The sequence below is a fragment of the Canis lupus genome, chromosome 3 (assembly GCF_048164855.1).
Source record: "Canis lupus baileyi chromosome 3, mCanLup2.hap1, whole genome shotgun sequence".
Lineage (NCBI taxonomy): Eukaryota > Metazoa > Chordata > Mammalia > Carnivora > Canidae > Canis > Canis lupus.
The window spans coordinates 41,655,502-41,669,976 of record NC_132840.1 but is presented as its reverse complement, the minus strand read 5'-3'; the positions used below and the strand labels follow the sequence as shown (position 1 = coordinate 41,669,976).

Sequence of the window (14,475 nt, the reverse complement as noted above, 5' to 3'; positions counted from 1 at the left end):
TAAATAGTCTACTTCAAATACTACATGTACCCCCAAACCCATGCTTCCTTCAGTATAGCACATTTGGTTACTAATACACCTATCATCCAAGATAATAGTTTTTAAGTCTTCTTTACCTCCTGTCTCTCATGTTACTAAACCAAATCATTTATTAAATGGTGTTGATACTATCTTAAAATATCTCAAATCCATCTCCTCCTTTCCATTTCTACTACCCTATATCAGAGTCATTGTATCTTGCCTGTTAACTGACTTCATTTTTTTAAAGATTTTATTTTTATTTATTCGTGAGAGACACAGAAGGAGAAAGAGGCAGAGACACAGGCAGAGGGAGAAGCAGGCTCCATGCAGGGAGCCCGACATGGGACTCGATCCCAGGACCCCAGGATCACTCCCTGGGCTGAAGGTGGCACTAAACTGCTGAGCTGACTCAACTGACTTCAAATCATTCTTCTGTCAGTTATTCTTCTAAAATATGTATTTAGTTATTATTAGTATGTGCTCCTTCTGGGCAAGATCAATGTCCTAACCAGTACATTCTCAATATATGATTACTGAAAAAAAATCATGTGAAATTTGGCATTCTGTTGCTCTAAAATCATTCTAATTAAGAAACCAACTGGGCACTCCCACTCTCTATATCTTGAAAACTTAGTAAACTTACTTATGCCCCAAATTTTGTGAGATGTAGGAGTCCAAAGCTAGCCCCCAGGATTTCTGCTAGTTCTCCATAGCTTAAGCTTTAATGGTCCTCCCTGCATCCAGCCACTGCAATGAGTTGTCTTCTTCATTCCACATGTCAAATTCATCCCCTTTCCAAAAGAACTCCTCCTAGATCCAGCATTTCGTAAGCTTAACTGACTTCACTTAAGATCAGGGTATGTCAACAAGGGAATGTCTCAATAGACATGAAGCCTCCTACCACCATTCTAGCTCCTCTCTTTTCTCCCTCCAGATCCCCACACCCTCTCCATCCCTGTATCACCACTCCTAAACCAAAGCAAAATACAGTTGATCCTTAAACAATGTGGGGTTAGGGGCTCCAACCGCAACCCTGTACTCAAAAATCCATATATGACTTTTGAGTCCCCAAACACTTAAACTGATAGCTTATTGTTCACCAGAAGCCTTACCTGATAACATAGTCAATTAACACATATTTACATGTTATATGTAGTATATACAGTATTTTTATAATAAATTAAAGAAAATATTATTAAGAAAAAAAACAAGGAAGAGAAAATACATTACTATACTTAAATACATTAAGTATACATGTATACTTACATTACTAAGTAATGTAAGTAATGAAAAAAGTAATGAAAATACATTACTATACTGTGCAGAAATCCACACATAAGTGGACCTGTGCAGTTCAAACCTGTTGTTCAAGGGTCAACTGTAGTCTTCTCTATTTGTCTCATTCATATGTCTTACAATCATTTACTTTTTGTCTCTCGAGTTGAGGACCCCCAAGAGCCTACTGCAAGGATCAAAGTTCAAAGTATTTCTTCCCAAAAACATATAGTGCTATCCTTAAAAAAAAAAATTCTAATAAAGGGTGCCTGGCTGGCTTAGTCAGTAGAACATGGGACTCTTGATCTTGGGGCCATAAGTTAGAGCTGGGTGTAGAGATTGCTTTTAAAATTTTTTAATTGAATTTTTAAAATTCTAATAACTTTTTCTCCAATTTCCTATATCATGACTCATACTACTACTTAGGATGCTTATATGTACCAGGCACATCACTAAACCCTTATGAAACAATTATCATTAATACTTAGGAAGAATAAATAATTTGCTTTAAGTAACAACTAATTAGTAAAAAGAGCAAAAATTCAAAGCACCTGTCTGACTCCAAAGCCCATATTCTCCTCTGCCTATAAACAAATGACATAACTTTTTAGCATAGCACTCAAGAAGCTCTCCATTATTTGATCCATTTCAGTATTTTCTCCCACCATACCAACACTGGACATCTCTGTTTCTTAAATATACTCTCTAATACCTTGTGCCATTCTATTTACCTAAAATGCATCCCTTCTTCGTCCATCACCTTCTTATTCATCCCTCAAGAATGATGTGAGAATTCAATTAGTGAAACATGTAAATTACTTAAAATGCTGCCTGGCACATTATAAATAATAAATGTTAGCTGTTATTATTACATTTACAAGGTTTTAGAAAATTGTTGATAAATGATATGCCAAAATAGGTCAACCAAAAATTAAACCTTTGATAATGAATAACATACTCTCACGCACATTCTCTCCCTCTCTCTTACACATACATGCACATTCACACAAAATATACACTCATACACACAAAACCAAGCAAAGACATATAGTAGAAAAAACACCAGTAGTAAAGTGAGACATAGTCTTGGTTTAAATTTCAGCTGTGCCATTTAATGTGTGTGACTTTGGATAAATTACTTAACTTCTCTAAGCTCCTGTTTCCATACTCATTATGGTAAGGATATCTGAATCAACCTCGTAGGCTGGTGGTAAGAATTAAAGACATTTTACAAAGAGCTTAGCACGATGCTTGACACATAGAAGGCACTCATTAGGGGCACCTGGGTGGCTCAATGGTTGAGCATCTATCTGCCTTTGGCTCCGGCTGTGGTTCTGGGGTCCTGGGATGGAGTCCTGAATCGGGCTCCCCACGGGGAGCCTGCTTCTCCCTCGGCCTATGTCTCTGCCTCTCTCTCTGTGTCTCTAATGAATAAATAAACAAAATCTTTAAAAATAATAATAATAATAATAAAGTTACCAGAGAACTTGATAAAAAATACTAATTGATAAAAAATATCAATTCAAATCATATTTACTTATTAGCACTCATACTATTGTTAAGTCCATAACTATGAGGGATATAACAAAAGAAGTCATAATCCTCAACCTCAAGGAGTTTATTAGGAACCCAAATCAAAAAAAAAAAAAAAAAAAAGGAACCCAAATCATACGGCAATATATTTTGTGTTACATAAAACACAGGCTCTTAAAAGAAATATGCCAAAACACAGGAATAAAAAGTAGTATGGTGGTTGCCAGAGGCTAACAGAAAGATGGCTGGGGAGTTTCAGTTTCACAAGATGAAAACTTCTGGAGACAAATGGTAGTAATGTTATTAGTACAATATTATGAATGTATTTAATACATCAAACTGTACAGTTGAATATTATTAAGATGGTAAATTTTATGTGTATTTTACTACAATAAAAGAAGTATAAGTAAAAAACAAAAAGAAATATGCCGGGCAGCCCAGGTGGCGCAGCGGGGCAGCCCCGGTGGCGCAGTGGTTTGGCGCCGCCTGCAGCCTGGGGGGTGATCCTGGGGACCTCGGATCGAGTCCCATGTCGGGCTCCCTGCATGGAGCCTGCTTCTCCCTCTGCCTGTGTCTCTGCCTCTCAGTCTCTCTCTCTCTGAATAAAATAAATAAATCTTAAAAAAAAAAAAAAAAAGAAATATGCCAAAAGTAGATTATCTAGAACTAAAACAATGAAAATAGTTACACAATGAATTTTGACAAAGATTTTAAATGGGTTATAAATTTAGCACTTACCTTCAAATTTAAAATGGTAACATTTTCCAAGCAATAATACAGGGGAATTTCTACTAAAATATGTTTTTGTTTTCAACACCCAACCTAAACAAGAAAACAGAAAAGTAGTTTTGCAATTTAAGGATTTCAGACTAAGAGTCTAGCAGCATTTCCTTTTTTTTTTTATTTCAAATAGTTAATTCTCAACTATAGACATGCATTTTTTTGCAAGAATAGCAAAATATATGGACAATGAACTGAAAATACAGGCCATTTATGTTACATTCAAATATAATTAAGTATTTTAAACACATTCTATCCACGTAAAGGACATGAGAAAGAAAAGAGTTTAATTTCTTTTCAAACAGGTCACAATGTTCTTATGGAATAAAATTTAAAAAATACAAATTCTACTCCAGTTTATGACATCAACCTCTTTTCCCAAATACAATAAATGTTACCAATTTTTTATATTCCCTTCCATCATTCCAATGAAGTAATTTAGGGATAAGGTAACACAGTACACTAGTGCTTGTGATAAATGTGGATCGATGTTTTCTAGGGAAATATTATAACACCATCATTTTAGCCACCTGAGGATCTCTGAAAGTAGCAAATAAAGCTTTTAGAGATCCTCTTCTCAGTTTTCCACCTCTCAGTTCCTAATCCTCAGCTGTAGCTGCAAACTCCAATTGTTCCAGTTTTCTTCCTACTAAACTGTATACGTCCAGTATTCCCTTGGTTTTTTCCCCACACCCCAGAGACCATGACCTCAGCCAAAACCAAGAATCGGTTGCTCAACCAACTGAGCAACCCAGACGGCCCTCCTTTTGTTTGTTTTTTTATAGTTCTCGGTTTCCTGAGAAAAACATTTGCATTACAGCCCTGAATATTCCCAAGTATATGAAATTCCTGACTGCTTATGGTAGCCTTGAAAGCTGCTTCTAAAATGCAAGAACAGGGTAGCCCCGGTGGCGCAGCGGTTTAGTGCTGCCTGCAGCCCAGGGCGTGATACTGGAGACCCTGGGTCGAGTCCCACGTTCGGGCTCCCTGCATGGAGCCTGCTTCTCCCTCTGCCTGTGTCTCTGCCTCTCTGCCTCTCTGTGTGTGTGTGTGTCTCTATGAATAAATAAAATAAATAAAATCTTTTAAAAAGAAATAAAAATAAAATAAAATGCAAGAACAGGGCAGCCCCGGTGGCCCAGCAGTTTAGCCCCGCCTTCCGCCCCGGGTGTGATCCTAGATTCGGGATCGAGTCCCGCATCGGGGAGTCCCGCATCAGGCTCCCTGCGTGGAGTCTGCTTCTCCCTCTGCCTGTGTCTCTGCCTCTCTTTCTGTGTGTCTCTCATGAATAAATAAATAAAATCTTTAAAAAAAATAAAGTAAATAAAATAAAACAAAATGCAAAAACATATAAGCAGAAAGAATATGAAATTGGGAGTCAACAGACTTAGGTCTACTTTTTTTTTTTTAAGATTTTATTTTATTTACTCATGAGAGATACAGAGCGAGAGAGAGGCAGAGACACAGGCAGAGGGAGAAGCAGGCTCCTTGCAGGGAGCCCAATGCGGGACTTGATCCCAGGTCTCCAGGATCACGCCGTGGGCTGCAGGCGGCGCTAAACCGCTGCGCCACCGGGACTGCCCCTTAGGTCTACTCTTAAGTAGACTACCTGCTATTTATATTGAAGAATTGTTAGAAAATTTAAAATCAGTGATTCTTATGAAAATGCTCCCCAAAGTACTATAATACAAACACGTATAAAAAACAAATACATAAAAATATGTATTCATGATAAGAATTATGCAAGTATTTGAATTTGCTGGAAAAAAAGAATGGAAAATCAAACACATGAATCAGGCTTTCATTCAGCTTCGATTACTACACTATTCTCCAGAATGGTTTCTGTGTCATCAGGCTTTCTTTGCTCTAGCATATGCCACGTGTCACTGCCAAATTCATCTCCCCATGGCTCAGCTTTGATTAGGTAACTCTTCCGCCTAAAAGCCATCTTCAGTGACTCATTCCGTAACAGATTTATTATGAACCTCTCAGTGACACTAAGGACTTTCCAAAATATGACACAAATTACCTGTATAGTCATCTTTTCTGCTACTTTTCACCTGTACTCAAAGTGAGGTTTGCTATTTGGCTCCTACTATCCCATGACAAAAATGTCCTCCCCAATATCAGCCTATCTAAATGCTACTTCTTCTGGTTCATGTACGCACTTCTAAGCCATTTTTTTCCTAAGGCTCTGATGCTCTTCTCTGAACATCAGTGGGAAATTAGTATTCACTGACCACCTACTGTATACCAGGAAGTAGGCTAGGCAGTTTACAAACATATTGTCTTAGAAATATTATTACTACTATACCAGAATGATTCTAATCCCCCAAATAGTAACAACCCCTTCCCCTCCAAAGGCATTTTCTAGGCAAATTTGAAAAACTTCACAAAAACACCCTCAAATAAAAGGAAACAATCCTTAAGGAGGAACTTCTCTCTTTCTCTCTATGCTTTACTCTCCGCCTACCCCCTCTGAAGAGTCACCAGTCTTTCCTCAAGAAAAGAGAAGTTTCAAATCTGATTTCTTAGAGCCTGGGGCATGGCAAGGATCCACATTTTACGTGAGCACAGATTTATAGTGCTTTGAAGCTCAACCATCATTCATATGGTACACACTCTCACTTTTGTACTTCCTGTGCAAATCCTGGTAGGGCCTAACCCCTCATAGTAGTCTGACCTCCTTTAATACTCCAGGATGCTAGGTACATAAAGAAGACTTAGGACTTCTCATAAGGTCCAGCCATTTTTCTCTTTTTCCACAGGCATATGAGAGCTGAATTAGACTAGTATGCCAAGTGACTAGTCTATATTCTTTTTTCTTTTAATTGTTTAGTTTTAACTGATCAATTTTCATTTTATCTTTTTAAATGCATTGTAAGAAATGTACCATTATCTCTGCCCTAGCTTGCTGATGCTGAACCAGGGCACTAAGGCACACAGAGATGGAAAAATGAAGGATGTAAAATCCATAGAGGCATAGGATAACAGAGCCTGGAGCATTGGAAAGAGCCATGAATAAGAAGTATGATTATAAATAAGTTATTCTAACACATATTGAAAAATATATATTCATCAGAATTCTTATACTCAAGAATATATTTTTTATTTTATTCCTCAATCTCCCCTAGTTTTTACCTCTACATCTCAATTTATAGGAGCAGAGAGGCGAGACAGGCAAATTAAATGTCATTATGATTTCTAAATAAAAACTAATTAAATAAAACTAAATAAAGAAAGAAAAGTAACTTAATTTGGCAAACAAGCCATTAAATAAATTGACAAAGGGCAGTGACTTTCTATGAGGGGTGAGCATTGACCAGAAAGAAGAATGAAGAAACTTCCTGAGGTGAAGGAAATTTTCTATATATTGATTAGATTGTTAATTTCACAGGTATAAACATGTGTCACACTCTGGAAATTGTATACTTATGATCTGTTCATCTCACTTTACTTTCTCTCAATTACAAAAAAAAAAAAAAATCAAGAGATAAACTGGAACAGTGTCTCAATTATTTGTTCCTGTTTAACAAACCAATTCACAACTTAATTTGAAACAACTTTTTTCCTTCTATCACACAGTTCTGTGGGTTGACTGGGCTCAAGTTCTCCTGCTGGTCTTGCTTAGAGTCTCTAATGTAGTAAAAATCAGATGGAGAGACTCAGTTGAGACACTGCATTGGCTGCTGCTTTCTCTCCTATGTAGTCTCAGGGCCTTTCTTCTTCATGTGGCCTCTCCATGTGATTTCTCCAGCTGAGTACCTAAGTTCGTTACATAACAGTTCAGAGCTCCAAAACAGAGCAAGTAGAAGTTGCCTCTTAATGGCCAGACATAGAATTGACACAGCCTCATTTCTATCTCATTCTATCAGCTAATATAAAGCACAGGCCAACCCAGATTCAATGAGAAAAGAGACAACACAAGATATGATTAAAGATCCTTACTAAGGACCATCTTTGGAGACCAACTACCATAAACAGAATATTACAAAACCTATAGTCCCTTAAGTCAGCAAATTGAAAATCACAAGTCTTTAAAAGATGTAAACAAGCCAAAGAACATAGAAATAACAGATGGTAATGATTTTCTGGAGGATCAAAAACATGCAGAAAAAGGATGGTTAAAAAAAAAAAGGATGGTTTACTTATTACTATTTTAAAAGGGTAGTCCAGTTTATATACCTCATAAAGTCATGGAAATAAAAGGGGGGAGGGGAGAAGAAAGCAAAAATGAAAGTTTTACAAGAAAGTAAGGTCCACAGCCTTTTAAATCTTAAATGCTATGCCATTTCTAGTTCCATCTTCATCATTTTATAATATTAAAATTGATGAAAACAATCCTAACTTATGTTCCACTGTATTCAGAAAACAGCAAGACTGAGGAACAAGGGAGGCTGGATTTGAATACCAGTTTCAAGAGTTATGACCAGTTCAAGAGTTATGACCTAGATATGACCATGGATATGTCACTTAATCTCAGTTTTCTAATTACAAAAAATTTAAAAAAAAAAACTCAGAAAGATATGAGATTTAAATGATAAGGTACACAAATTATCTACAAAATGCTAGTGTGCTAATCAGTGTTCAGTCAGTGTTAGTCCTTTCTACACCACACATACTATACAAACTCTAAGCAAGGAAAATACATAAAACATTTTACAATGATTTTCACCAATAAAAATACATAAGACATTTTACAATGATTTTCACCAATAAAATCAAACAAAAATACTACTCCATAACTTGAAGCTATCTAGAATACTTAGTTACCCTGAACAATCTAATCTGTTCCTTTGAGATTAGAGATTGTCATAATTTTACTATGGACACTTAAAATATCTAGATATTGAAAACAACACAAATGTAAATAATAGGTTAAATAACAATTCACAAAATAACAGTTAGAGCTAATAAAATACAACACCAAGGGAATCCCTGGGTGGCTCAGCAGTTTAGTGCCTGCCTTTGGCTCAGGGCATGATCCTGGACTTCCCAGATCGAGTCTCACATCGGGCTCCCTGCATGCAGCCTGCTTCTCCCTCTGCCTGTGTCTTTGCCTCTCTCTTTCTGTGTCTCTCATGAATAAATAAGTAAAATCTTAAAAAAATAATAATAATATATACAAATAGCCAATAAGTATATAAAAAATGCTTAACATCATTATTCATCAAGGTAATGCAAATCAAACTCAGCAACATACTCACACCCACTAGAATGGCTCTAATAAAAAAATGGATGGGGCACATGGGTGGCGACATTGTATAATGGACAATAGAGAGAGGTGGGGAAGAATAGGGAGTAGCTATGAATGGGTATAAGGTTGCTTTGGGGGTGATGATGGTTGTACAGTCTTGTAAATATACAAAAAACCACTGAATCATAAAAGGGTACATTCTTTAATATGTAAATTATATCTCAATTTTTTAAAAATCAATGTTCAGAGTTTTCAAAATGCAATGTCTCATTATTACCAAGTTATAACCATCTAAAGAGCTTGCTGTCCATGCCTTCCAGTGAACCAGGAGCCACTGTCAATTATATTTTACCTGAATTTGCATTATAAAGGGGTTTTGCTAAATGTTATCTTTCCTATTGTATGGATATGAACTTCTTATGCTGCAGCTGATTCTGCTAAGTATTTCTCCATTTTTGAAACTTTCTTCATCTCCAATTTGTTTCTAGTCCAAAGTGGGTTTCAAAACCACCTTATGATCCTTACTGGATTTGCTTGCAAACCAAGAATAACTAGGTTAAAAATAAAGGTCTAGGAGTACTCCTAAAAGAAATTCATAGGTATCATTAGAGTGTGAACTCTGCTTTGTGTGTTCAAAGGTCTATTTTTGCTTGCTTCCCCTAGTTTATATATGAAATTGCCTGAAACTGAGTTTGAAAAACCGAGGTGTTAACATCACTTAAATAAATTCCATCTGCTTCTGAATGTTTAAAGAAAAATGGACCCACATAGTATGCCTGAGTTTCTAGACAATGCTTATGATGATATTTGGCTCTTTCTTCAGGATATATGCTTATCTACATTCTTATAGAAATTATTCATTGAAAGAGAAACTTAAGCAATTGTGACTTAATAAGGCAAATTATATACATCTTCAAATGTTTCTTTGGATCTATACAGTTTTTAAATAATACTTACTATATTTCATGTTGTTCCAAGCAGATATAAATTTAGTTTTTAGCTTGTCAACTTCATCTGTTCCTGTGGCCTCCATATTCAAATTCTAAGGAAAAAGCCATTACTTGATTGCATTCTTCTGTAAAGTTAAATCTTTTGTACTGACTAAAAGAAAAATTATTAAAGAAAAATAAGTAATGAGTATATATTATATGGCAATACTGCTGAAGTTTTACTTGTGATTAAGTACAATTTAAACTGCAAATGGGCAAACCAATTTTTCATTTTACATAACAGAATATAATTTATTCTATAAATAATTACAAAAAATAAATACCAAATACCACACAAAACCAAACAACAATCTCCTCCAAGTACTCACAATTAAGAACAACATATCAGCTTAGTAAACCAACTCAGGGGATCCCTGGGTGGCGCAGCGGTTTGGCGCCTGCCTTTGGCCCAGGGCGCGATCCTGGAGACCTGGGATCGAATCCCACATCAGGCTCCCGGTGCATGGAGCCTGCTTCTCCCTCTGCCTGTGTCTCTGCCCCCCTCTCTCTCTCTGTGACTATCATAAATAAATAAAAATTTAAAAAAAAAATTAAAAAAAAAAAAACAACCAACTCAGCTTTAGTGCTTGTGAGACTATTCAAGAATTGTTTTATTTGTAATGAGAGAAGATGGTTTTAAATCTTGTAAGAAACGGTAACTATCTTCAGAATGGAGGATTCCACTTAAACTGATTAAGTCACTACTATCATTTTAAGGCATTTCCTACCTTTCCTTCCTACCTCAATACTGCAGCATTTTTTTTTAAGATTTTATTTATTTATTTGACAGAGATAGAGAGAGAGGGCAAGCACAAACAGGGGGAGGTACAGAGGGGTAGGGAGAAGTAGGCTCTGCAATGAGCAGGGAGCCAAATGTGAGGCTCGATCCCAGGACCCTGTGACCTGAGCTGAAAGCAGACGCTTAATGACTGAGCCACCTAGGCACCCCCTGCAGCATCTTTTTAAAAAACAGAATGGTTTAGGGGCACATAGGTGGCTTAGTCAGCTAGGCAAGGGATTCCTTATTTCAGCTCAGGTCATGATCTCCAAGTCCTTAGATCAAGCCCTACACTGGGATTTGTACTCAGCAGAAAGTCTGCTGGAGATTCTCTCTCTCCCTCTCCCCCTATCCCTTTCTCTCTCTCTTTTAAATAAATAAATCTTTTTGTAAAAAAGAATGGCTTAAATCTACAACAGAAAATGTTTTCTTACTTTAAGAATAAATGTAGCTTTTAAGTACTTGTTTTATAACTGATTTGAGGGAAAGTTGAGATGTGTAATGTAATCTGAAAGAGGAACAAATTACACCTTAGAATGCTTGTGCTTATTTGCAATAATTCACACAGTTTACTTTTCAAGAATACTGCACAGAACATTTCCCTTTTAGGTATTATAAATATCTACTCAAAAGTATTGATACATTTATTTCTCTAACAGTACACATTCAATTTTATATGTACTAAAAGCTACTAATTATACAATACAATTGAAGCAGGAGAAAGCATGGTCCACTGGAAAAATTTTAAAAGCCAATGTGACTAGAACAGAGAAAAAAGGGAGCTTGAGATATAGCCATAGGTTTAACATGGGCTACAGCACACACGGCCTTGTACACCATGCTAAGAATTTTGTTGCTTATCCTAAGAACAATTGGTTTCTAACAGGAATATTAGAATCTGATCTGTGAAAAAAAAATAAAAAATAAAAAATAAATAAATAAATAAATAAATAAATAAATAAATAAATAAATAAATAAAAGAATCTGATCTGTGGGTTTGCCTCCCATAGCAGCACAAAGAATAGATTAAAAAGGACGAGAGTACACAATTAGAGTTTATTAGTACTGTACAGGACTACAAGAGAGATGATAATAGCTTGGAATGGAGCAACAGAAAGTGAGAAAAACAGACATATTAGGAAATGTGTCAAAAATTCAATGTCTTGATGATTAAATGAATATGGAAGGCAAGAAAGATAGTATGCCAGATACACCAATGTTCCTGGCTTGTGAAACTAAATAAAAGGTACCAACCATTGAAACAGGGAGCATCAGAAGAAGGTCAGGTTAGAGAAGATCATGAATTTGACTTGTATGTAGTTTGAGATGCTCTGAGAGATACATTAAAGAATCATTCATTTATTTAATTATTTAATAAAGTATTCCCAGACACTGTTCAAGGAAATGCAGATATGGCTTAGGACAAAAGTAGTGTAAAAGCTCTCATGGAGCTTACATTCTAGAGGTATTCTAGAGAAGCCAACTAGGCAGTTGGATATATAGATCTGGAGCTTAAAGGTGAGGTGTGAGCAAGAGCTATTGGAGAACTGATGACATTCTCCAACGTATTGGAGATTCTCTCTCTCCCTCTCCCCCTATCCTTGCTCCCTTTCTCTCTCTTTTAAATAAATAAATCTTTTTAAAAAAAAAGAATGGCTTAGGGATCCCTGGGTGGCGCAGCGGTTTGGCGCCTGCCTTTGGCCCAGGGCGCGATCCTGGAGACCCGGGATCGAATCCCACATCAGGCTCCCGGTGCATGGAGCCTGCTTCTCCCTCTGCCTATGTCTCTGCCTCTCTCTCTCTCTCTGTGTGACTATCATAAATAAATAAAAATTTTAAAAAAAATTAAAAAAAAAGAATGGCTTAAATCTACAACAGAAAATGTTTTCTTACTTTAAGAATAAATGTAGCTTATAAGTACTTGTTTTATAACTGATTTGAGGGAAAGTTGAGATGTGTAATGTAATCTGAAAGAGGAACAAATTACACCTTAGAATGCTACATAATACGGAGAATGAGAATTAGAGCTACAAAGATGTTCCTCAAGGACTTTGCCTTATTTATGTTTACACCCTTAGCCTTGAGAATATTCAAGGCCCTTCAAGAAATTATATCTGCCCTCTTACTTAGCTTCCTCTCTTACTACTCCTTCACATGTACCATACACTGAAGCCACTTTTAATATTAATATTAAAGCTTCCTAAACTGGACATGCTTCCATGTCTTTGCATGTGCTGTTTCCTCCACCTAGAAGGCCTTCCTGCTCACCCTTACTTTTTGACTACCTTGTTATCATGAGTTCCTAAGACCCAGCTTAAGTTTCATCTCTTCTGGTCAGACTTGTAAGATTTCTAACCCCCTCCATACCTCAAACTAAAATAGATGGCCGTGCTCTTAGCTCCCATAGGATTCTTTTGTCCTCCTCTATCATGGCATTCATCACACTGTATTGTAATCTTCTTACCTCTTACACTAGATGGTCAACTTTTTGAATGTCCTTAAGCTCTGCTTGGCATGTGACTGGTCTCAAAATATGTTTATTAAATGAATCAGTGAACTGATTAAATTGATATATCACTTAGCATTTTTATAAGCTGTAAAATTCTATCAACTGGAAATTTTTTCACTGACAACTAGAATAAAAAATTTTCCTCCAGAAAATTGCATAATTTAACAAAATTTAGAAAAGCAAGGAGGTTTATTAAAATGTGCATCTACATGATTGATTGATAGATCCATTAAAAATGTCTCCTGAGGGATCCCTGGGTGGCGCAGCGGTTTAGCGCCTGCCTTTGGCCCAGGGCGTGATCCTGGAGACCCGGGATCGAGTCCCACGTCGGGCTCCCGGTGCATGGAGCCTGCTTCTCCCTCTGCCTGTGTCTCTGCCTCTCTCTCTCTCTCTCACTGTGTGCCTATCATAAATAAAAAATTAAAAAAAAAATTTAAAAAAATTTAAAAAAAAAATTTAAAAAAAAATAAATAAATAAAAATGTCTCCTGAGGGGTGCCTGGTTGGCTCAGTTGGTTAAGTGTCTGACTCTTGATTTCTGCACAGGTCATAATATCAGAGTCATGAGATTGAGCCCTGTATCAGGCTCCATGCTCAGTGTGGAGTCTGCTTAAGATTCCTCTCTCCTTCTCCCTTTGCTCTTCCCTCCACTTGTATGCACTTGCACACTCTCTCTCTCAAACCAATTAAAAAAAAAAAAAAGTCTCCAGAAAGTTTGTGATAATGGGGAAACAATGCAGAATCTAAAACTTTATGCATTATATGATACTAGCTGGGGAAGGAGCAGGGAAAAAATTAGAAGTATATCAAAAATTGACAAGTTTCTCTGGATATAAAATTGTGTGTGGTTATTTTTATACTACTATTGTCTACCTTTTTCAAATCTTATACAAAGAACAGATGTAAGTTTTAGAATTTAATTTTTGTATTGTTAAAAAGCCACTAACTAGGATGCTTGGGTGGCTCAGTCGGTTGAGCATCCAACTCTTGGTTTCAGATCAGGTCATGATCTCAGGTTCATGGGATTGATGCGGGCTCTGCACTCAGAAGGGAATCTGCTTGAGATTCTTTCTCTCTCTCCCACTGCGGCTCCCCTTTAAAAACAAAATGGTTGCCAAAGGGGCAGTGGGGCGTGGGAGTAAGCAAAATGGGTGAACAGGATCAAAGATACAAACTTCCCGTTATAAAATAAATAAGCAATGGCGATGTAATATACAACAATGGTGGCTATACAATATAAAATTGTATTGTATATTTGGAAGTTGCTAAGAGTAAATCTTAAAAGTTCTCACCACAAGAAAAACAAATTCATTACTTTGTATGGTACCAGATAACTAGACTTATGGTGGTGATTATTTCCCAATGTATACAAGTATCAAATCAATGTTCTACAC

At 36.5% G+C, this 14,475-nt stretch overlaps 1 protein-coding gene across 10 annotated transcripts in view; it reads right to left on the bottom strand.

Moving 5' to 3' along the window:
* The window catches only part of ATG4C (autophagy related 4C cysteine peptidase), an 84,679-nt gene that overhangs the window by 47,776 nt on the left and 22,428 nt on the right, over positions 1 to 14,475 (bottom strand). For 7 of the 10 annotated variants that reach the window (XM_072820547.1, XM_072820549.1, XM_072820548.1 and 4 more), the window contains 2 exons: positions 9,764 to 9,907; positions 3,568 to 3,651 (listed from right to left, as the gene is read on the bottom strand). In XM_072820547.1, coding sequence (XP_072676648.1) covers positions 3,568 to 3,651; positions 9,764 to 9,839 — 160 coding nt within the window. In that variant the 5' untranslated portion in view covers positions 9,840 to 9,907. Of the gene's footprint in view, positions 1 to 3,567; positions 3,652 to 9,763; positions 9,908 to 14,028; positions 14,176 to 14,475 lie in introns of all 10 variants that reach the window. The other 3 variants (XM_072820544.1, XM_072820546.1, XM_072820541.1) reach the window with 2 other exon arrangements.